At 39.2% G+C, this 23742-nt stretch overlaps 1 protein-coding gene across 1 annotated transcript in view; it reads right to left on the minus strand.

Moving 5' to 3' along the window:
- GOPC (golgi associated PDZ and coiled-coil motif containing) overlaps nt 1-23742 on the minus strand; it is a 52132-nt gene that overhangs the window by 11865 nt on the left and 16525 nt on the right. Inside the window, exons 2-3 of the mRNA XM_062186665.1 lie at nt 7085-7249; nt 812-987 (exon numbers count right to left, since the gene is read on the minus strand). Of these exons, the coding sequence (XP_062042649.1) occupies nt 812-987; nt 7085-7249 (341 nt within the window). The remainder of the gene's footprint in view (nt 1-811; nt 988-7084; nt 7250-23742) is intronic.

Below are 23742 nucleotides of genomic sequence, written 5' to 3' on the forward strand. Positions count from 1 at the left end.
TGAACATGCATTTTATCATCTTACATGCAAAGTAACTTAACTGAACTCCAGCACTATGAATTATTGGCTTTTAGAAGAGATTAACTCCACACATTTTAAATGACAATTTCTTTTTACAAATGGTTATTTTAATTCACATAACATCTTAAAGTTACATTAAAGCAATGAGAATACTGATAAAATGATTTAGTACTAATAGTAAATCAGCAGTTTGCAAATAATTTACTTAGCAAAAGTAATGCAACCAGAACTCTATTTTTCTGCTAAAAGAACTAGTATTCACTTAATTCCAATGTATTTTCTTGAGGGACAAGGAAGATCAGGTGTCAGTGATAACAGAAAAAATTCCCTACAGATGTCCTGCTGCATGTAAGAACATCACATCTGTCATGGTATCAATCCAGGAAATAACTGAAAAGTGTTGCTCTGCAGAGAGGATCACAATTTATAGTCAGTTATTATCAGAGTGTATATTTGTGTGTATAAAGCATATTTATTTAGAAAGGATAAATAAATTGCAACATGTGAAGGTACTTTAAAAAGTTCATGGAAAAAATAGAATTCAAAGGAAAGTATATTTGGTGTAAAAAAATTGAAATCCTTGAAGAGTTCTTTCACAATATGCATTTCCCTTGAACTTTTGAAGAACCTTTGTGTAATACTGATGCTATTAATTTAACAGTAAGCTATAATCAACTGTAAAATACTCCTAAAGGTAAAGATTAAGGGTTTTTTTTAACAAGATATAAGAATAATGCATTAAATATGCAATTTATCACCCAAGAGTACAAGAATTCCCATTTTTACACACCTTCCTGCTAGTTCCTTATCCAAGTACTTGGCAGCCAGTCTTGCTCCATAAACTTCAGCCTGGAGAACAGCTATATGTCTACGAAGGGCCTCATTCTCTTTTCTCAACAATTTAACTTCAGCTTCAAGTTGAGCTTCTTTCACTTTTTCTTTTTTGTTTGCTTCAAGCTCTCTTTCCTATTGTCAGTTTTCAAAAAATTACAGCTTAGTGAAAATACATTTAAAACTCTTTACCAATAGTTTATGTTTCTAAAAATACACAAAAGCGTAGTCTACGAGTCTAATGCAGACCATGACAGCATATTCTAAAAACTGCCACTTCATTTCATGTCTTCATAAAATGGACATAGAGGTTCGGATCTGCTTTTTTTCTTTCTTTTAACTTGTACGATAATATCTTGCAATCACTTCTTTAGAAGAAAATGCCATGGGCCATTCTCAGACCGAAGATATTAACTGAAGTAGTTTTCTTGAAGACACGTCATCACAGATTAATAGAAGTGATTTCTACAAAACGTTGAAGATGTTACTTATTTTCTAAAACTGACTTTAAAAGCTAGAAGAAAAAAATAGTCTCTCTAGTGGTTGTTCCCAAATCCATAATTAACTTAATTGCAACAACCCAATAAAAGCAAGTTAAAATCATTCAGTAAACTTAGAGATATAGTTTATAAATAATTTATCCAGTAGTTCTCAACAAACTTACAATGCTTAAATTAGAAGAGACAGTCTAGCTTTATGGAAAACACTTTATAGTTATGGAGAATTTCTGGTAACAACCGTATTAAGACATTTTCACATCTAAACATTTCTGTAGGTAAGCCTATCTACAGTGAAGATGATCACTAAATTGTGGTATCTGGTCATCTATCTGTATGTTCAAGTACATGTGGAACTGTTTTCTGAGGGAAATACTGGCTTGCCTTGCTTGCTGAAAAATAGGATGGTCATCCACTCTCTCATAAGAAGATGTCTTTGATGCTCCACAGGGTGGGTAATCCATACATGTAAGTGTATAGGTAATGTAAACTCAAGATCTTGGCTATCAAATTTTTATAATAAGTTCATATGTGAGAAATAATGTTCAATTTACCATAAAAGTATAAAATACTGTCTCTCTATTCCTCTAGATCAAGGGGTATCAATGTAAATGCTTTCAGAATACAAACACAGAACAGACAGGCAGGTACAACACAAAGCAGAATGCAAAATGAAGTTACAAAACTCCTTCCCAAAGGCAGGCAAATCCAAACTGAAACACACTGTGTGGTCAGAGACTGTGTGGCCAGGCTAATCTCTTATGAGAGTGGAATAAGAGTCCTAACAGGTATCTTCAGAGTTGTTTTTGATCCAAGAAAATCACCGAAACACTTTAAACTTGCAGTTATCCTCAGCAGAAGTACATTTGCTGACTTCTGACTTACTGATTTACAGAATCAATAAATCCTAGGAAAATATGGCATACTTATGCATAATACGGAGGATAATGTTCACTATATCACCATGTCCGTTTTATGAAATCCGAAATCTAAAAATTCTTCCTTTGAAGGAAACAGTAAATGGTAATTTTTTTATTGCATGTGCACTTACTATTTTAAATAATTATTTCCCTTTTTATTCTGGATATTCAGAAGCTAAGAAACAAATTTAAGCAAACCTTTAGCTAGTCTTGAGAAATATTTTGGTATTAATTTAACTGTCTGCCTCGGTTTACTGATTAAATCAATACCAAAAAATGATGCCTTCAAATACAAAACAGTGAGTATCATGATCTTAATAAATATATATTTTAAATATATAAACACAAGCTAAAACCAATGTCTACTACCAAATGCAGGATATGTTTATCACTTCTTTGATTAAAAATATTTGTATAGGGGCTGGCGCTGTGGGTACAGCCGCCACCTGTGGTGGCAGCATCCTCTAAGAGTGCCGGTTCAAATTCTGGCTGCTCCACTAACAATCTAGCTCTCTGCTATAGCCTGAGAAAGCAGTGGAAGATGGCCCAAGTCCTTGGGCCTCTTCACCTGCATGGGAGACCCAGAAGAAGCTCCTGGCTCCTGACTTCAGATTGGCACAGCTCTGGCCGTTGCAGCCATCTGGGGAGTGAACCAGCAGATGGAAGACCTCTCTCCCTGCCTCTGTCTCTCTGTAACTCTGCCTTTCAAATAAATAAATAAATCTTTGAAAACAAAAAGAAGATTAACAGGGTTTTTTGATGTCTGTAAATAAAATATAACCATTAGAACACAGTTTCTAGATTTTCTTAAAAATGTGGAACCTTTTCTCTGTTATTCAGGGGCTTTCAGGATCTTTTTTTTTTTAATTATTCCAAAGTAGTTTTAAGTTTATAAAGCAAAGCTTGTGAAGTAGTATGAATATTTCCCATATACCCCACACCCAGCTTCACCTATTACTAACATTTCACATTAGTGTACTTGTCACAGTGAACCACACTCAGTTTCCACCAATTTTTTTTTTAAAGATTTATTTAATTGAAAGGCAAAGATAAGAGAGACAGAGGCAGAGAGAGAGAGAGAGAGAAAGAGAGAGAGAGAGAGAGAGAGGAGAGAGAGACAGAAAGAGAGAGAGAGAGGTCTTCCATCTGTTGGTTCACTCCCCAGATGGCTGCAATGGCCGGAGCTGTGCCGATCTGAAGCCAGGAGCCAGGAGCTTCTTCCGGGTCTCCCATGTGGGTGCAGGGGCCCAAGGAGTTGGGCCATCTTCCACTGCTTTCCCAGGCCATAACAGAGAGCGGGATCGGAACCGTGGAGCAGCTGGGACTCGAATTGACCCCCATATGAGATGCCAGCACTGCAGGTGGCGGTTTTACCCACTATGCCACAGCACCAGCCCCCCACCCATTTTTTTTTTTTAATGTATTTTTTTTTTTTTTGGACAGGCAGAGTGGATAGTGAGAGAGAGAGACAGAGAGAAAGGTCTTCCTTTTGCCGTTGGTTCACCCTCCTTGAATGGCAGAGTTACAGAGACAAGGAGAGACAGAGATCTTCCATCTGCTGGGTCACTCCCCAAATGGCTGCAACAGCTGGGGCTTGACCAGGCCAATTGCAGGAGTCTGAAACTTCATCCAGGTCTCTCATGTGAGTGGCCAAGCACTGAGGCCATTTCTGATGCTCTCCCAGGGGAATTAGCAAGCAACTACATAAGAAATGGAGCAGCCAGGATTTGAACTGGCACTCATATGGGATGCCATCATTGCAAGCAGTGGCTTATCCTGCTATGCAACAACACTGGTCCCTTATTTTTTTTTTTTTAATCCAAACTCCCTCTATCTTTTAGATATTGTTTTTAAAGGTCATGTAAAGCTAATAATCTAGAATCCTCCTCTTACAGCAACTTTGGAATTAAAATCTAATTTGGGTCTGATGCTGTGGCATAGTAGCTTAAGCCTCCACCTGTAGGGCCAGCATCCTATATGGGTGCTGGTTTGAGTCCTGGGTGTTCCACTTCCTATCCAGCTCCCTGTTGATGGCCTGGGAAAGCAGCGGAAAATGGCCCAAGTCCTTGGGTCTCTGCACCTGTGTGGGAGACCCAGAAGAAGCTCCTGGCTCCTGGCTTTGGATTGGCCCAGCTCCAGCTGTTGCAGCCATCTGGGGAGTGAACCAGCAGATATTGAGACCTCTCTCTCTGTCTCTCCCTCTCTGTAATTCTGCTTCTCAAATAAATCTTTTTTAAAAAATCTAATTAATTTCAAAATCAGCTTCCTAAAAGGGAGGTATCAGCTCCTAAAGAAACCATAGTTTGGATAACATTAACAAAAAAAAATTTTTTTAACGATGTTTCCCGAGGATGGTGCCATTTCAGAAAAAGCATTCCCAGAAGACCAAGATTTCTTTTCTTTATGGGCCAAATAGATTTTGAGGATTATTCCCTTTCAATTTCTTTAATGAGCTATTTATAGTAATGAAATCTATGAAATAGATTGTTACTTTATTTTAATGATCCAAACCCCTAAATAATCTGACAAACTCTTGATCTTGAAATTAACAGATGTAAGCAAGAATAGGATTAAGAAAAGTTAATCACTTCCATATTTACAAATATAATATTTTTGTTTCTTTTTAATCTGTCCGTGATTAGGTAACAACCAAGAAGTTCATTTTGTATTTAGGTATTCAATGTGTATCTTCATAACAACTGAAAACCCTGAGACAAACTGAAACCTGATAAGGACAGAGAGGTGGGAAAAATATTAAGAACTTATAAGTAGCTATTTTCTAAAATGATTTCTGGAAAGGATTTCAAAGTTCAGTTGTTTTAAATGACTGCACAATTATTTTCAAGACTTGAAAAATTGAAATACATGCAGTAGATGAAGAAACCAACATGCACATTCTTTTTCTGGGAATACATTCAAATAGAAAATTAAGAGGGTTAAAAACTAGATTTGTTCATTATAGCTTTAATGGCCGTAAGTATTACTCTTGACAAGTCGAGTCTGAACAAAATACAAGGCTCACAATGTGAGAAATTGAAGAATTCTGCAAATAATGGCTATAAAGCACAAACAAAAGAAAAATTATAAACAACATGCAGTGAGAAAAGAGCAATGGGCCAGCTACCCACTGACCTTTTCACTAAAAAATTTTCATCATTAACATGATTTTCCAATATACAGAGTGACAACATGTAATATGCAAAAATAAAACACTAAGAACACTTCAGCATGACATATTAAAGCAAAACAGAAATGACATACTTACCAGCTCCTCCACAGAGGGGACAGACTTAAGATATAAGAAAAAAGTTTTATAGTTAGAAAATTATCAAACAAACAAATTTACCTAGTGGTATAATCATGACAAAGAAAATTCCAATATGTTGAAACACATTTGGAAAAAGTTCACTAGAAAAAATGTTTGCAAATATGTAAACAACAGTAATTATATAGCATCAGGTTAAAAATTTTTGTTTTATCAAATTAGTTCTTATAATTGGTTCAGTGCTCTTTCCATTCTAGTATCTTGTTTTAAATCTAACATTAAAACCTCAGGAAAATTATTTTCTCATGAAAATGTGGATTGTTTCTTAGTGTTCACATCAAATATCTCAAGGAAGCAGATATGATCTCTTATTTTAATTAAATAAAACACTATTAAACATAGGTTCACAGAAGTTCAAAATTCAAGAGGACTTTAGGAAAATGAGAATGTTCATTCTAATAAATGGTAACATGTTAGTACTAGAAAGTAATCAATGAAATGAATTGAAAACAAGTAAAATTCAAAAATATATTACTGCTAGCACCTCAACATCATTTTCATATACTGCCTCTCCCAAGCTGTCTTCATTGCTGTGTCCCCACGGCATTAACAGAATGTCTGGCACACGGTACACACTCAGTACACAGGAGACTGAATTGAAATGAGGCTAAATTTTTTTTCTGTTTAAACAATCTACACTGATTAACAGTATTAAACTTATATAATGAAACAATAATACAATGTCATGAAGTGTTCAGTGGCAGAGAAAATGCTTATACTAAGAGTAAAAGAAAGAATGTGTTACTAGTTGGCATCTAGTTTTATTTTGTGCTTCCTTCTCATTAGCAAAACTGTGATTTTACTGGAGGTGGCCACATGACCAACTAAGAAAACTGACATGCAGGTTTTGGTAGCCAGTAAGATGCTGGCAGAAATGATGAGGAGGATTTCATGAAAAGCCCTTTCAGGAAGGCTAACATAGCTGAGAAGCATCTTTTTGCCCTTTCCTTAGATTCATCCCCTTCCTGTATGGAATGCAGACATTACAAAGCCTGAAGAATGAAACCATGAGCTAAAAATGGCACAGCACAATGACAGAAGGAACCTGGCTCACTGATACCTATAGAGCTGCCTTATTAGCTCTGCACTGCCTGCCTCAGAGCCTCTGAGAGAAAGGCAACTACCATTCAAAAATAATCTCAATGTTATTCGAGATTTCTGTTCTATACAGCTGAATTTAATCCTGATATAATAGGGTAAAAATTGTCTTATAATCACAAATACCTTTGAGATACATTTATACTCATATATACATTTTAAATAGGAAAAATTATCCTGATTAGCAGCTGGTTATTGATATTATCACAGATTATCTCTTGCTGATAAGATTGTGAGTAAACATGATAATCATAAACTTTTCCTGTATTTTCTGAATTTCCCACAATGAGCACAGGTAATACTTTATAAATTAAAAACCTCATTAAAAATTGTCCTCTCTCCACCCTCTAAAATACACATAAATACATCATGTCACTCTTTAAATTACTTACCAATTTTGCCTTAATGGTACCAGAGTCAACACTTTGACCAGTTTTAGCGTGAAGCTGAAGCTGAATAGAGTGCAGTTGTAAAAGCTGATCATGGACTTCTTTCTCCAATACAACTTTCTCTGCTTGGGTCTCCGTCAATTCAGATTTCAGATCCACCAACTGTGCCTTATAAAACAACAATAAAAATGTTAAGTATACTTAATTTTCTTTATTTTTACTCTATTATTACCCAAGAATGACAAAAGACTATTTTTGAAATGAATGCATGACACCAGAGGGCTATAATCTGACAAAGATACAGGACCTCCATCTAAATGGATAGTCAATACAAGTGAGACAGCTGAGTGGCAAGAGAACTCTACTATAAAGAGTATCTTCTAATAACATGAATGTTACTTCTTTTTTTTTTTTTTTTTTGACAGGCAGAGTGGACAGTGAGAGAGAGAGAAAGGTCTTCCTTTTTGCCGTTGGTTCACCCCCCAGTGGCCTCTGCGGCCAGTGCACCGCACTGATCCGAAGCCAGGAAGCAGGTGCTTCTCCTGGTCTCCCATGGGGTGCAGGGCCCAAGGACTTGGGCCATCCTCCACTGCATTCCCAGGCCACAGCAGAGAGCTGGACTGGAAGAGGAGCAACTGGGACAGAATCTGGTGCCCTGACCGGGACTAGAACCTGGTGTGCCGGCACCACAGGCGGAGGATTAGCCTATTGAGCCGCAGCGCCGGCCGTTAGTTCTATTTTACATGGCTTACTTTAAAAAGTGTTTATCTACAAAGTTGATGAAAATATCCAATAATAGAATGCTTCGTTATCCTTACAGATAATGTGTTATGGTGGTCCAGCAACATCAACAGTACATTATTGGAGGGGCCAAAAGTGGTATTCTGTCTTCTACTCACAGACTACTAGCCCAAATCAATCTAACTGCTATCTTGTGAAGTTATTTCAAGGGTTAAACCATAAGTTACTGAGATTACAGTAAGCCAAAATATCAGTGTTCATTGTAAGTTTTCAGTTATAGTACAACAAAAACAACTCATCAGGATCAGTTGCCCATTTGATGCAAAGTTTTAAACTTTTTTCTTTTGACAGGCAGAGTTAAACAGTAGAGAGAGAGAGAGAGAGAGAGAGAGAGAGAGAGAGAGAGAGAGGTCTTCCTTCCATTGGTTCACCCCCCAAATGGCCGCTACGGCCAGCGCACTGTGCCAATCCAATGCCAGGAGCCAGGTGCTTCCTTCTGGTCTCCCATGTGGGTGCAGGGCCCAAGGACTTGGGCCATCCTTCACTGTCTTCCCGGGCCACAGCAGAGAGCTGGACTGGAAGAGGAGCAACTGGGACAGAATCCGGCGCCTCAACTGGGACTAGAACCTGGGGTGCCGGCGCTGCAGGCAGAGGATTAGCCTAGTGAGCTGCGGTGCCAGCCGAAGTTTTAAACTTTTTTTTAAACAGCTTCCAGGTCCTTTAAAAAGTTTACTTATTCATTTTTGTTTATTTGCAAGGTAGAGCAATAGAGAGAAAGAAACTTTCATTTGCTGGTTTACTCCCCAAATGCTCAAAACAGCTATGGCTGTGCCAGGCCAAATCTTGCAGCCAGCAGCCCCATCTGGGTCTCCCATGTGGGTGTCAGGAATTCAAGCACTTGAACCACCATGTGCTGCCTGCCAAGGTATAAGTAAGCAGGAAGCTGGATCAGAAGAGGAGCCTGGACTCAATCCCAGATACTTAATCTTTTAACTTCATTTTCTACAAACTTTAAAAAGTACTTATTTATTTGAAAGGCAGAGGATGCAAAAAAATAGAGAGATTTTCTACCTACTGGTTTACTCCCCAAATGGCTGTCAAAGGCCAGGTCTGGGCTAGGCTAAAGCCAGGAGCCAAGAACTCCATTCAGATCTCTCTTGTGGATAGCAGGGACCCAAGTACTTAGGTCATCTTCCACTGCTTTTCCAGGAGCATTAGCAGGGAGCAGCCAAGACTTGAACTGGTCCTTCAGTATGGGAAAGCAGTGTTGCAGACTGAAGACTGAACCGCTGCAACACAACACAGGCACCTTTTGTTTCCTTTTCAACTCAATGTAATTCTATTAAGCGTTGGAGGGGCCAGAACTATGCTGGCTCAATGAGAAAAGCATTCTAAATACCACCTTATGAATTATAGATGATAATTATATTATTCCCTTGGGAACTTTCCATATCAGTGAGGATAATATGCATGTGAACCACTATATAAAAAATATAGCAAGTGACGGGTATATATAGAATTAGCCCAATCTCAAAGACTTCCTTGTAAAGGAAGGCTTAAAGAATGTAACTGAAGAAAAAATTCATACTGCTGATGAGTTTTGATGGACTCTGAAGGAAATTGACAACCTGGGCAAAACAGAAGCAGTAGCAAAGTCCAGAGACAGGAAGAAGACTAATAAAGGCAAAGAGGCAGAGAGACTATAGAGGTAGCTTAGGCAAATTCTCTGAGTTTAAGGACCAGAGGATTAGAATATAACTGTACATCTCAACTACACCAACTAGTGTCTAAGACTTAAAAGTTGCTTAGTGTCTGTTACATAGAAAGGAATTTTAATAGTAGCTCTATGACTCTGAACAAAACATTGTATCTCCATTCAGGTTTCTTCAATTTAAAAACAGGGATAATATCCATGGCTTTGTTCTCAAAATTAATCTTATATACAAAGGCACTTAAATGCTATTATTAAGAAGACCAGACCACCAAGGCAGACTGGATAAAACTGGAAAAGAAACGTGGGGCTGGGTATCAGTATTGTAGCATAGTGGGTAAAGTCACCGCCTGCAATACTGGCATCCCATATAGGTGCCAGTTTGTGTCCCGGCTGTTCCATTTCTGATCCGGATCCCTGCTAATGGCCTGGGAAAAGCAGCAGAAGGTGGCCCAAGTAGTTGGGCCCCTGCTACCCACATGGGAGGCCTGGATGAAGCTCATGGCTCCTGGCTTTGGCCTTGTGCAATGCTGGCTATTGTGGTCATCTGTGGAGTGAACCAGTGGTTGAAAGATCTCTCTCTTTCTCTCTCTGTCTCTCCCCCTCTCTGTAATTCTTTCAAATAAATAAGCAAATTAAGAAAAATAAAAATAAAAAAGTGAGGCTGGATATAACAAATGGTTTTGGATGATAAACTAAAACAGATATTTAATCTGACAGGAAATCATTACATGGTCTTAATACATATCTGTTTTTATTTTTAATAACACCTTTTTTGAGATATAATACTACAAAAGTCACTGGATTAAAGTGCCAAATTTAATGGCTTCTGGTGTTTGTAGTTATGCAACCATAGTCATGATGTGATTTTTAAAACATTTTCACCCAATTACATTTTTTTTTTTGACAGGCAGAGTTAGACAGTGAGAGAGAGAGAGAGAGAGAGAGAGAGAGAGAGAGAGAGAGAGAGAAAGGTCTTCCTTCCGTTGGATCACCCCCCCAAAGGCCGCTACGGCCAGCGCACTGTGCCGATCTGAAGCCAGGAGCCAAGTGTCCCCTCCTGGTCCCCCATGCAGGTGCAGGAGCCCAAGCACTTGGACCATCCTCCACTGTCTTCCCGGGCCACAGCAGAAAGCTGGACTGGAAGAGGGGCAACTGGGACAGAATCCGGCACCCCAACTGGGACTGGAACCTGGGGTGCCAGCGCCACAGGCGGAGGATTAGCCAAGTGAGCCGTGGCACTGGCCCACCCAATTACATTTTAGCAACATATTTGCAAGCAAGAAGATGAAGACAAGGATACTACAGCAAAATCTTGTTAATAGCTTTCTAAATTACCACGTCATTATGGTAAGTTTATACATGGAAATAAAGGATTTTACAATGCTGAAAAGAAACTGTTCTCAACGCTTAGTTACAGTATTGTTCAGAACGCTGGATATATACTGTATGACCAGATTCACGAAGATTCTCAAGATTAGAGAATAGTGAAATCACTAATGAAAATACTAAGACTAGGATGGCAGTTTATTTAAATATGAAGGAGAAAATCTGGGTTTAGGGATTAGACATTCTGATTTGTCAACCATAAAGAATCATAATATAATCAACTGAAACTATCCTACAGAGTACTGGAAATAAAGAAACAAGTGAAAAGTTGGGACTTGGAGCACAGAGATGGGAATTTATATACTAAAATTAAGTGATAGGGAAAACAATCCCAAGGACTGAACTTTGAGATAGCCAAAAGAGGTAGATATTCAAAGAAGTAGAAGAAAAGAGGTAGCATTCTACAAACCAGCCCCAAATGTTGCATAATATAAATATTATGCTGTATCTTGCCTTTTTTAACTCCCTGGAGATAATTTCCTGTGAGAAAATCCTCTTTTTTAATAACTTTTTTATTCATGTATAAACTTACATCAGAAAATTATACATGTAATGAACTACAGAAAATAAGTATGTTCTTTTACCCTCAAGATTAAAAAAAAAAAAAAATAGGGCAGTACTAGCAGCCTCAGTGTGTACCTGAGCACACATCTCTGTATATACCTCTGAGGGGGCACCACAGATTGTGTCCCTGTGTATAACTATTAGGGTGTACCTCAGACCCTCCATGTAACCACCTCTCAATCAGTACTTACATCTTCAACCACAAAGGTAACCATGAGAATAATACCATGACTTCTAAAGCCATAGTTTTGTCTTTTTTGAAAGTTATGTATTCAAAAAACAGTATGCATTATAGCTTTTACTTCAAAAGTATGTTTATGAGATTCATCCATGTTATTTTGTATAGCTGCACTGCACTTCACTGATGTTCAATGCTACATGGTATTCATTAAATAAATATTCCAAATTTTATCAATTGCATTCTACTTTTGAGGAGCATTTTTACTATTTCTACTTTTTTACTATTAAAATATTGCTCCTAACCAACGTTTTTCTTAAAAAAAAAAAAATTAAGTATTCCAAAGGCAGAGTGACAAATGGAGAGGGAAAAAGAGAGGGAAAGGAGGAGAGAGAGATATAGAGGGGTACCTTCCATCCACTGGTTCACTCCCCGAATGGCTGCAATATCCAGGGCTAGGTCAGGTGAGAGCCAGGAGCCAGGCACTCCATCCAAGTCTCCCATGTGGGTGGCAGTACTTGGGCCATCACCCACTGCTTTCCCAGGCACAATAGCAGGGAGTTGATCAGAAGTAGAGTAGCCAGGACTCAACCAGCTCTCCAATATGGTGTCACAAACTGCAGCTTATCCTGCTGTACCACATCCTGGGCCCTGAACCTATCTTTTGATGCATACTGAATACATTTCTCTTGAGCGTACATCTAGTTGGGACTTCTGCATTACAGATCATATATATGTTAAACTTCAGCAGAAAAAGCCACATAGTGTTTAAGTGATTGCAACAAGTGATAAGCTTACCATATTACAAGAATATGATGGCGTCATATTCTTGTAGTCACTTGGCATTGTTAGTCTTTTGAAATTTAGCCATTCTAGTAAGGATGTAGTAGCATTTGTTATGGTTTTAATGAAATCTTCTTGATTGCTAATGAAGTTAGTCCCTTTTTACATGTGTATTGACCATTTGCATAAATCTCTCTCACACCTATTTTTCTATATACTTGTCATATATTTTCTTATTTGTATGTAAGTTTTTTGCTCTACACACACACACACACACACACTGAACTTTACTGGGTAGGAATTACAAGTATTTCTCCCATTCTGTTGAAACTTCTCACTTTAATAAGGATGCCCAACTAGATGTATGCTCAAGAGAATTGTATTCAGTATGCATCAAAAGATAGGATCAGGGCCCAGGATACCTTTTGATGAACCACATTTTTAACTTTAATGTATTTCAGTACATCAGTAATTTCATTCCCTACATTAAATGGTTTCTGGCTTGAATTCTACCTTACCTTGTAGTAAGTTTGCAACCCTTTTTCATTTTCTTCACATGTATCTGGATAATTTAATTTGGTCCTTTATTTTTTACCCATCACTGTATTTTTCATGTTGGGTTTGTATACAGCACACACTTGTAAAGTCTTCACTGTTCTCTTTGCTGGATTTAAACATATGTGTTTTATGGTCAGCACTGTGATGCAGCGAGTTCATATCCCAACTACTCAGCTTCTAATCCAGCTTCCTGCTATTGTATCTAGGAAGGCAGTGGAAAGTTTGGGCCAGTGCCAGCCACATGGACAGCCAGGATGGAGTCCCTGGCTCCTGGTTTCAACCTGGCCCTGCTGTTGCGGCCATCTGAGTAAACCAGTGGATAAAGGTAACTAGCTTGCTTGCTCTCTCTCTCTCTGCCTTTCAATAAATAAAAAAGTATCCCTTAATAAGTAAATAAATATCTATTTTAGTATTCTGGAAACTCTTTATCTTTGTTCCAATGATGATTGCTACATAGTCTCCTAATGTGTTCTTTAGCTTGTTTAAGGTATTCTTCCTTCTATAAGTAGTCAGAAATTAGCCAGTAACACCTCCCTTCCCCCACTCTTCTCTATGATAGCATTTAATAAAGTATTATCTTTCTATTACAATCTGTGAGCAATCACCAAAATAATCAACTTTCAAAATACTCTCTTCTCCCATTGGGAGTTGCACTATACTTATACTGCACTGCAGAGCATAAAGCATGTAACATTCAAACTATTCTTCTATGCTTAACTCCAATAGTCTTAGTTCCACTATTACATATATATTATGACTACTACCAGACTTTTTACCAAAGCTGCTCCTATAATTCACTTCATTCTCTAGTCTACCAGGTTCCTAAGAAGGGCCTCACATTTATAGTCTATAAATCAATTTGCCTAGATAGGAAATCTCTGGCTCCCATTTTCTCTACTTGAGTATTTGAGGTATGCTGTCCCTGTGGCTTCAGGTATGAAATGTGGCTCTTGAGAAGCTCAACAAGTGACTCAGGCTTTTGTCTGTGCTCTTAAAGTTCTCTTTGCCTTATATTTGAAACTTAATATTTTACTAAAATATATCTCAGTGTTGATCATTCTAGGTTCATATGTGCCCTTTCAATGTGGAGATTCAATCTTGGGTTATTTCAGGAATGCTTTAGGACAGTCTCCTTTAAAAGAGTGAATTAGTTAGTAATTTTTTTCTTTTTAAGGTGAAATTCAAAACATCATTTTAAAGTGAACTCAGTGACATTACATTCACAATGTTTGCAACCATCATCCACCTCTATTTCCAAAACATTTTCATCATTCCAACAGAAAGCATTATATATGTTGAACAGTTATGACTCACTCTCTGATCCCATTTCTGGCAACTAGGAACCTACAATTGTCTCTATGAATTTACCCACTCCAGATACTTCATATACAGTATGTGACCTCTCTCTGGCTCATTTTGTTTAGGATAATATCTTCAAGGTTTTCATATCATAAAATAGATTAGTGCTTCATTCCCTTTTAGGGCTAAATAATATTTCATTGTGGGTACATACTACAACTTGCTTATTCATTCATCTGTTGATGGACATTTAGCTGTTTTAGTGCATCCAGTGCTGGGTTTTGACTATTGTGAACAGTGAGCATGTGTGTACATATACTTATTTGCTTTTCAATTCTTTTGGGAGTGGAATTACTGGGTCACATGATAATTCTATGCTTAACTTTTCTTTTTAAGATTTTATTTATTTATTTGAGGCAGAGTATACACAAAGAGAGGGAGAGACAGAGAGAGAGAAAGGTCTTTCATCTGCTGGTTCACTCCTCAAATGGCCACAGTGGCCAGGAATGGGCCAGACCAAAGCCAGAAACCAGGAGCTTCCTTCAGGTCTCCTACATAGGTGGAGGGTCCCAAGCACTTGGGCCATCTTCCACTGCTTTCCCAGAACATTAGCAGAGAGCTGGATCAGAAGAGGAGCAGCCAGGACACAAACCAGCGCCCATATGGAATGCTAGCACTGCGGCTGGAGGCTTAGCCTACTACACCACAGTACCGGTCCTATGCTTACCTTTTTAAGGAAGCATCAAACTGCTTTCCACCATGACAAGCACTTTACATTCCCACCAGCAACCTACAAAAGTATGTTGATGAATGTTTTATATATTTGTTTCCTCTCATGTTTCTTAAGGGGTTCCAATTATATTAATATTAATCATCCTTTTTATATCTTGTAATTTTCTCACAAGTTCTTTGTCTTATACAACTACTTTTACTTGCTGTACTTGCTATATTGCTTATTTTTTATGTTCTTTCTAGTTTAGTTTCTATTCTGAAATTATTTTTCCTAATTATTTCCACAAAGTTGCAAGCATTTTATTCTTTACAGTTTTCTTCTGTGAATTAATATAGTTTTATTCATAGTTGGGTAATATATTTTTTGGCCACAACGAAAGGAACATGGTTCTATTTTTAATACATAATTCTGTACAAACAAAAAATAAAACATCACAGTAAAATACAAGATAAAAACATGGTATTTCATTTGTAATGCATAACAAAATGTTTAACATACTTAATAATAAATGGATGCTAGGCCGGCGCCGTGGCTTCACAGGCTAATCCTCCGCCTTGCGGCGCCGGCACACCGGGTTCTAGTCCCGGCTGGGGCGCCGGATTCTATCCCGGTTGCCCCTCTTCCAGGCCAGCTCTCTGCTATGGCCCGGGAGTGCAGTGGAGGATGGCCCAAGTCCTTGGGCCCTGCACCCGCATGGGAGACCAGGAAAAGCACCTGGCTCCTGGCTTCGGATCAGCGCGATGTGCTGGCCGCAGCGGCCATTGGAGGGTGAACCAATGGCAAAAGGAAGACCTTTCTCTCTGTCTCTCTCTCTCACTATCCACTCTGCCTGTCAAAAAAAAAAAAAAAAAAGGATGCTTAGAAATCATAACAGACTAAGGCTATATGAGAATATTATTATTAATTTCATTGATTTTACAAAATAGCCTACAGTTTTCATCTGCTCTGTGGCCATTTTTAAAAAAAAAATAATTAATTTGAAAAGCAGAGCAACAGAGAGAGGGAAAGAGAAAACTATGTTCCATCCTCAGTTCATTCCACAAATATCCACTACAAGGGTTGGGCCAGGCCAAGGGCAGAAGCCCGGAAATCAATCTGAGTCTCCCTTGTGGTGAAAGAGATCCATGTACTTAAGCCAGCATCTGCTGTCTCCCAGGGTGTGCATTAGCAGGAAACTGAATCAAAAGCAGAGGTGAGAATGACAATATGGGATGTGGGCATCCTAAGTGGTAGCTTAATCTACCGTACTTCAAAGTCTGCCTCCATGTATCTTTATAAATTAATTTAGCTTTATTTACTTAAAAAGACAGAGACAGAGATATTTCATCTGCTAGGTCATTCTTCAAATGCCTTGCAACAGTTGAGATGGAACCAGGTCAAATTCAGTTAGGAACACCATCCATTTCTCCCATGTTGACAGCAGGAATTCTAATATCTGGGCAATCACTTGCTATCTTGCTGGATTGGAAGTAGATCTGAGACTAGAATTTACTCACTCTGATATGGGATGAGTGTCCTATGCAGCAGCTTAACTGCTGTATAACAAGGTCCACCTCATCTGTGGTCCAACTCTTATGATATATTTATTTTTATCGCTATATTATTCTACTAATTTTTTTCCTTTTTTGGCCACAGTACATTTTTGGGGATGCAAATTAATTCCATTTCTGTTACTCCTGGTTAATGATTTTTAATTGCATATGCATGTAGGAGGAGACTTCGATGTAGGAGGCTGCAGTAAGCATGAGTCTTTATCCTAGCTTGATGGATTGAGGCCCCCTCTTCCTGCCCTAAACTACTGAAAATCATGGCTTTTGGGGATAGCCATAATCATTGTTTTTAACTCTACCTCTTAGGTATCCTACCTTGAATATAACCCTTCTTATTCCTTCAAACTTCATGTTTCTGCTCTGCTCAATTGGGATTCTACTTCTAGCAGGGTTTCTTCAGAACAGGACTTTTTCTCAAGAGCAGTTTTGTTGGAAATTTCTGAGATTCTTAAAGTATGCCTCCAGTAATTTCTTTCTTTCCTTTTTTTTTTTTAACAGGCAGAGTGGATAGTGAGAGAGAGAGAAAGGTCTTCCTTTTGCCGTTGGTTCACCCTCCAATGGCCACTGCAGCCGGCGCATCTCGCTGATCCAAAGCCAGGAGCCAGGTGCTTCTCCTAGTCTCCCATGCAGGTGCAGGGCCCAAGGACTTGGGCCATCCTCCACTGCACTCCCAGGCCATCGCAGAGAGCTGGCCTGGAAGAGGGGCAACCGGGATAGAATCTGGCGCCCCAGCCGGGACTAGAACTCGGTGTGCCGGCGCCGCAAGGCGGAGGATTAGCCTGTTAAGCCATGGCGCCGGCCACCTCCAGTCATTTCTAACCTTCCTGCAGCCTCCTAGTGAGACCTCATGGTCTACTTTTCATTCACCCACAACCTGGAGGAAATTCTGCAAGCTGCTCTCAGATCTACTTGCTTAATTTCTCATTCAAAGCAATGTCCTTTCTCTTTGGGATTTGTTGGAGATTCCTGTGTTTCCTTTTCAATTCCTGCTGCCACACAGGTGCTGGTCCACATGAGATCTGTGTTAGTCCTGCTACTCCAATCTGCACATCTTTTTGGGTTTGTCAGGATACCTTTATATGCAGTTTTCCTGAAGAACCTTTCGCTAGCCTTTTGTGTCCATGATTCTAGTTTTTGTTTTTACAGAAGATTTTCTAAAAAGTTAAATGTTCATAAAGTTGCTTTCATTATACTCTTCCTCAGATCAGAAGTCCTCAGCTAACATTTTTTCACTGTAACTGGAGAGCTTTGATACTTTGCTCCAGCGCTGTGCAACAGAAATATCACACTGGCCACATATATAATTTAAATTTCTCCAGTAGTCACATTTTAAAAAGAAAACAGATGAAGTAAATTTTGATAATATGCTCTATTTAATACAACAAAACATATTCAAAATATTATCACTTAAGTACATAATAAATATAACAATTACTGAGACATTACGTTTTTTATACCAAATCTAAATTCATTGTGTTTATTCTCTCCTTACAGAGCATTTTAATCAGGACCAGCTACATTTCAAGTACCCAATAGCCACATCAGGCTAGTAGCTATTGTACTGGCCACTACAGGTCTAGCCTTTTATTATGAATCTGAAGTAGTAATAAATTTCATTAAGAGTTAAATGTTTTGTTTTGTTTTGACAGAGTGGACAGTAGAGGGAGACAGAGAGAAAGGCTTCCTTTTCTGTTGGTTCACCCTCCAATGGCCGCCGCGGTAGGCGCACTGCGGCCGGTGCACCACGCTGTTCCGATGGCAGGAGCCAGGTGCTTCTCCTGGTCTCCCATGGGGTGCAGGGCCCAAGCACTTGGGCCATCCTCCACTGCACTCCCTGGCCACAGCAGAGAGCTGGCCTGGAAGAGGGGCAACCGGGACAGGATTGGTGCCCCGACCGGGACTAGAACCCGGTGTGCCGGCGCCGCAAGGCGGAGGATTAGCCTACTGAGCCGCGGCGCCGGCCTAAGAGTTAAATGTTAAAACGAACAATACTAGTAACTGAATCTGATTTATTTTTTTTAAATAAAAAAGATTTATTTATTTATTTGAAAGGTAGAGTTACAGAAAGAAGCAAAGGCAGAGAGAAGCCTTCCATCCACTGCTTCACTCCCCAAATGGCCACAATGGCCAGGGATGGGCCAGACTGAAGCCAAGAGCTTGAAGCTTCGGGTCTTCCACACAGGTGCAGGGACCCAAGCACTTGGGACATCCTCTACTGCTTTCCCAGGCCATAGCAGAGAGCAGGATTGGAAGTGGAACAGCGGGGACTCAAACCAGCACCCATATGGGATGCCGGCACTGCAGGCAGCAGCTTTACCTGCTATGCCACAGTGCCAGTCCCAGAATCTATTCTTCAATATAATAAACATATACAAGATTATTATATTAAATAAAGCAGAACTTCATTTTCATTGGCTTATAGAACAGTGTGTAAATAATGGTTTTTACAGACCTTTTACAAATTCTTCTAACAGAAAAACCTTAGAGGAAAAGCCTTACCAATATGATAAAAATGTCTTAGTGAGTTTCATGCATTTCACAAATTGCCCACCAAAGGAAAAAATTATAAACCCTGAGGTCAGTGCAATGGTGTAGTGGGTTAAGCTGCTGCCTGCAGTGCCAGCATCCAATATGGGTGCCGGTTTGAGTCCAGACTACTCCACTGCCAATCTGGCTCCCTGTTGATGCACCTGGGAAAGCAGCAGAGCATGGCCTAAGTGCGTGGGCCCTTGCACCCACATGGGAGACCCAAATGAAGCTCCAGGCTCCTGGCTTCAGTCTGGCTCAGACCTGGTCATTGTGGCCATTTGGGGAGTGAAGCAGTGGATGGAAGAATTCTTTCTGCCTCTGCCTATTTCTATAACTCTATCTTTCAAGTAAATAAGTAATAAGTAAATCTCTAAATCTCTAAATATAACATAAATAAATAAAAACTCTTAAAATCAGTTATCACTTAACAATGTTCAGTAAAATTTGAAAACTGATCCTTTAAAGCACAAATAAGCCTGGTCTAGAGAACTGTTCTTCGAAAAAGGAAAAAAAAAATTGCATCTATGGGATTTTATAATCTTTGAAAGAAAATAACTGTAAAAAAATAAGTATTGCACTATGAGCAATGTGTAGCTTATGCTGAAGACAACAGCCCAGAAAGAGTTTAAATTCAGCCATTTAATCTTTAACACCTTTGTCTCTTTCCTAATACACTGACTTTCATTCTGTATTTGTTTGTTTCTTTGTAATGTTGTCTAATACATTCTTCTATTCCTTATATTTTCTGTAAACTGGAAGCTAGGTCTAAAGGTTTAATTAAATTCACTTAAGCTATTTTGGCAAAAATATATAGGCATGATGTATGTTTTATCAACAGGATTGTCCCACTATGATTTATCTTTTAAATCACAAATAACATGATCTGTTAATAAATGAGTAAAACCTGAATTAATAAAGAGGCATAAATTTTATTTACTAATTTAGCAGACCAAAAGGCAAATCAAAAATAATTATATATATATTTTTTGATAGGCAGAGTTAGACAGTGAGAGAGAGAGAGACAGAGAGAGAGAGAAAGGTCTTCCTTCCATTGGTTCACCCCCCAAATGGCCACTATGGACGGCGCACTGCAGCTGGCACACTGCACCAATCTGAAACCAGGAGCCAGGTGCTTCCTCCTGGTCTCCCATGCGGGTGCAGGGCCCAAGGACTTGGACCATCCTCCACTGTCTTCCCGGGCCACAGCAGAGAGCTGGACTGGAAGAGGAGCAACCAGGACAGAATCCGGTGCCCCAACCGGGACTAGAACCCGGGGTGCCGGTGCTGCAGGCAGAGGATTAGCCTAGTGAGCCATGGCACCAGCCAGAAATAATTATATTCTAAGTGGTTAAGGAAAATAGGGAAAGGTGCGTGTCTTTTTTTTTTTTTTTTTTAAGATTTTATTTATTTATTTGACAGGTAGAATTACAGACAGTGAGAGAAAGAGACAAAGAGAAAGGTCTTCCTTCCATTGGTTCATTCCCCATATGGCCTCAACGGCCAGTGCTATGCTGATCCAAAGCCAGAAGCCAGGTGCCCCTTCCTGGTCTCCCATGTGGGTGCAGGGGCCCAAGCACTTGGGCCATCCTCCACTGCCTTCCCAGGCACAGCAGAAAGCTGGACTGGAAGAGGAGCAACCAGGACTAGAACCGGCGCCCATATGGGATTCCAATGCCGCAGACAGAGGATTAACCTAGTGTACCACGGCGCCGGCTCCAGTGCATGTCTTTTGAAAGTGGCCTATTTGTCGGCATGCGGTGTAGCAGGTTAAGCTGCCACCTGATGCCAGCATCCCACATGAGTGCCAGTTTGAGTTATGGCTGCTCTATTTCCCATCCAGTTCTGTGCCTGGGAAAGCAGCAGAAGATGGTCCAAAGTACTTGGGTTCCTGCTACCCATTTGTGAGAACTGGCTGGAATTCTAGGTTCCTGGTTTCAGCCTGGCACAGCCCCATGTTATGGCTATTTGGGGAGTGAACCAGCTGATGGAACAGTACTGCCTCTCTCTCTGAAACTGCCAAATAAATAAATAAATCTAAAAAGAAAATAAAAGTAGACTATTATAAACATACACTCTTCATTAAATGAAGTGATTTCTCAAAATGTTACTCAACTTCAAAAATTAAAATTTAAAAATTATTTAAAAAGAGAATGTATGTGGCAAAATTCAAAGTCCAGTTTTACTTTTTTTGCAGCAGCAGCATAAGTATTTTGAATCTATCCTAAATTTAGTGATATGTAAGTAACTTCTTTTGTGTATAATATAAGCACTTTACCTGCTAAGAAAAGTTAGCCATTGGTAAATCTTATGTTGAGATTAGAAATTTATGTATTATGGTTACCCTTTTAATATCACAGAATTCTGAAACTGAAACAGATATTACAGAATATAAAGATTAATATTTAGATAATGAAACTAAGGCTGGCCAGCGCTGTGGCTCACTAGGCTAATCCTGCCGCCTACATAGCCGGCACCCCAGGTTCTAGTCCCGGTTGAGGCGCCAGATTTTGTCCCGGTTGCTCCTCTTCCAGTCCAGCTCTCTGCTGTGGCCTGGGAAGGCAATGGAGGATGGCCCAAGTCCTTGGGCCCTGCACCCGCATGGGAGACCAGGAGGAAGCACCTGGCTCCTGGCTTCGGATTGGCGCGATGTGCCAGCCGTAGTGGCCATTTGGGGGATGAACCAACAGAAGACCTTTCTCTCTGTCTCTCTCTCACTGTCTAACTCTGCCTGTCAAACAAACAAACAAACAAAAAACTAAGGTGAATCATGATTACTTTTATTTCTATGTTTCTCAACTGTTCAGGAGAAAAACTGCCTGAATCCAATTCTTTAAACTCGTAGGACAGGGTACTGGAAGATATTCTCAAGTAGGTAGTCATACGGAAACACTGGTTTCTATGGCTATAGTACATATGTTTAACTTACTAAGAATACTCACACCACCATAAAGCAAGTATCTACCACCATATGGCAGGCACAAACAGTCCATACATTATCTCTAATGCTTATCATACTCAAATTTTTTTAAGTTAAGAAAATTGGAAGAATTAAACAACTTTCCAAAGAGCACAAAGCTAATAAGTGTACTAAAACCTGTTTGACCATTAAAAAAAATAAGAAACCCTAGGTATCTTTCACCTCACTATCTTAGCTAGACTACACTATAACTAGTGAAGTTAAAAACAAACAGTGGATTTCTGCCTTCAACCTTAAAGTTTCAAGTGATAGTCAATAAATGTTTTATAAAACTGTTAAAACTATACTATATATTTTATTTGGTAGACAATCTTTTTACTTTCTATTTTTTAAAAGATTTATTTTATTTATTTAAAAGGCAGAGTTACAAGAGAGAGAAGGGAGAGGCAGAGAAAGAGAGCAATCTTCCATCTGCTGGTTCACTCCCCAAATAGCTGCAACAGCCAGGCTGGACAAAACCAAAGCCAGGAGCCAGGAGCTTCTTCTGGATCTCCCATGTGGGTGAAGGGGCCCAAGTACTTGGACCATCTTCTGTCACTTTCTCAGGCACATTACTAGGGAGCTGGATCATGAGTACAGCAGCCAGGACTCGAACCAGCATCTATGTGGGATGCCAGCATCACAGGTATCAGCTTTACCCACGATGCCACAACACCTGCCCCCTTTTTTACACCTGATTATAAAGGTTCATTTACAGAAAGAAAAAAATTAAAACACTGACTATCGGGGATGGCACTGTGCACAGCAGGTTAAGACAGCCTGAAGTGCCAGCATCCCACTACAAGTTGGAGTCCCAGCTGAAGCGCCCATGAAAGGAGCAGAATATAGCCCAAGTCCCTGGGCCCTGCCACCCACATGGGAGACCTACAGGAGACTCCTGGCTCCTGGTTTTGACATGGCCCAGTCCTGGCTGTTGAAGACATCTGGGAAGTGAACCAGTGGATGGAAGATCTCTCTCTCTCTCTCTCTCTCTTTCAATTTCTCCTTCTCTCTCTCTGTAACTCTGCTTTCAAGTAAATAATATTAAAAAAAAAAATCCTGATTATCAAGAAGATACTTCCTCTAGAATTCATTAAAGATGAACAATCTCACAATCTCTTCTCTTCACCCTAGCCATTAAATCTACCACTAGAAAGTTTTCTAAGGCAATGATTCTCAAAATGTGTCTCTAGATCACCAATATCAGTTAGCATAGAGTCAGGAAATAGATTAAAATTCAGTGCATAATGCACAAAATAGAAATGAAGTTGTCCTAGGAATGAAAACAAGAGGCAACTTACCTAAACAACATTATATGATTACTAGCATCATTCATTTATATTTAATGATGACATTACTATTCTATTTTTCATTTCAAATTTTTAAAACATCTAAACTTTTCCAAATAATTACTAATATCAGTTGTAACTACTGTAATCCAACTTGTAGCACCAAAGCCAAAGCAATTCTTTTATTCAGAAATTCTAGTATTCCACTTTGTCTAGACCTTAATGCTCTGCCTATATAATCTTTGAAAAATACACTAAAAGCCACACATTTTTCTTTCCAAACTTAATTTGTTTAACTATCTTATGGATAAAAATGCTAATTATTTTACCTTCAGCACTCCCTCAAAAAGAAAAACACCTCACACTTTGGAGGAGTATTAA

The sequence above is a fragment of the Lepus europaeus genome, chromosome 3, assembly GCF_033115175.1.
Source record: "Lepus europaeus isolate LE1 chromosome 3, mLepTim1.pri, whole genome shotgun sequence".
Taxonomy (NCBI): Eukaryota; Metazoa; Chordata; class Mammalia; order Lagomorpha; family Leporidae; genus Lepus; species Lepus europaeus.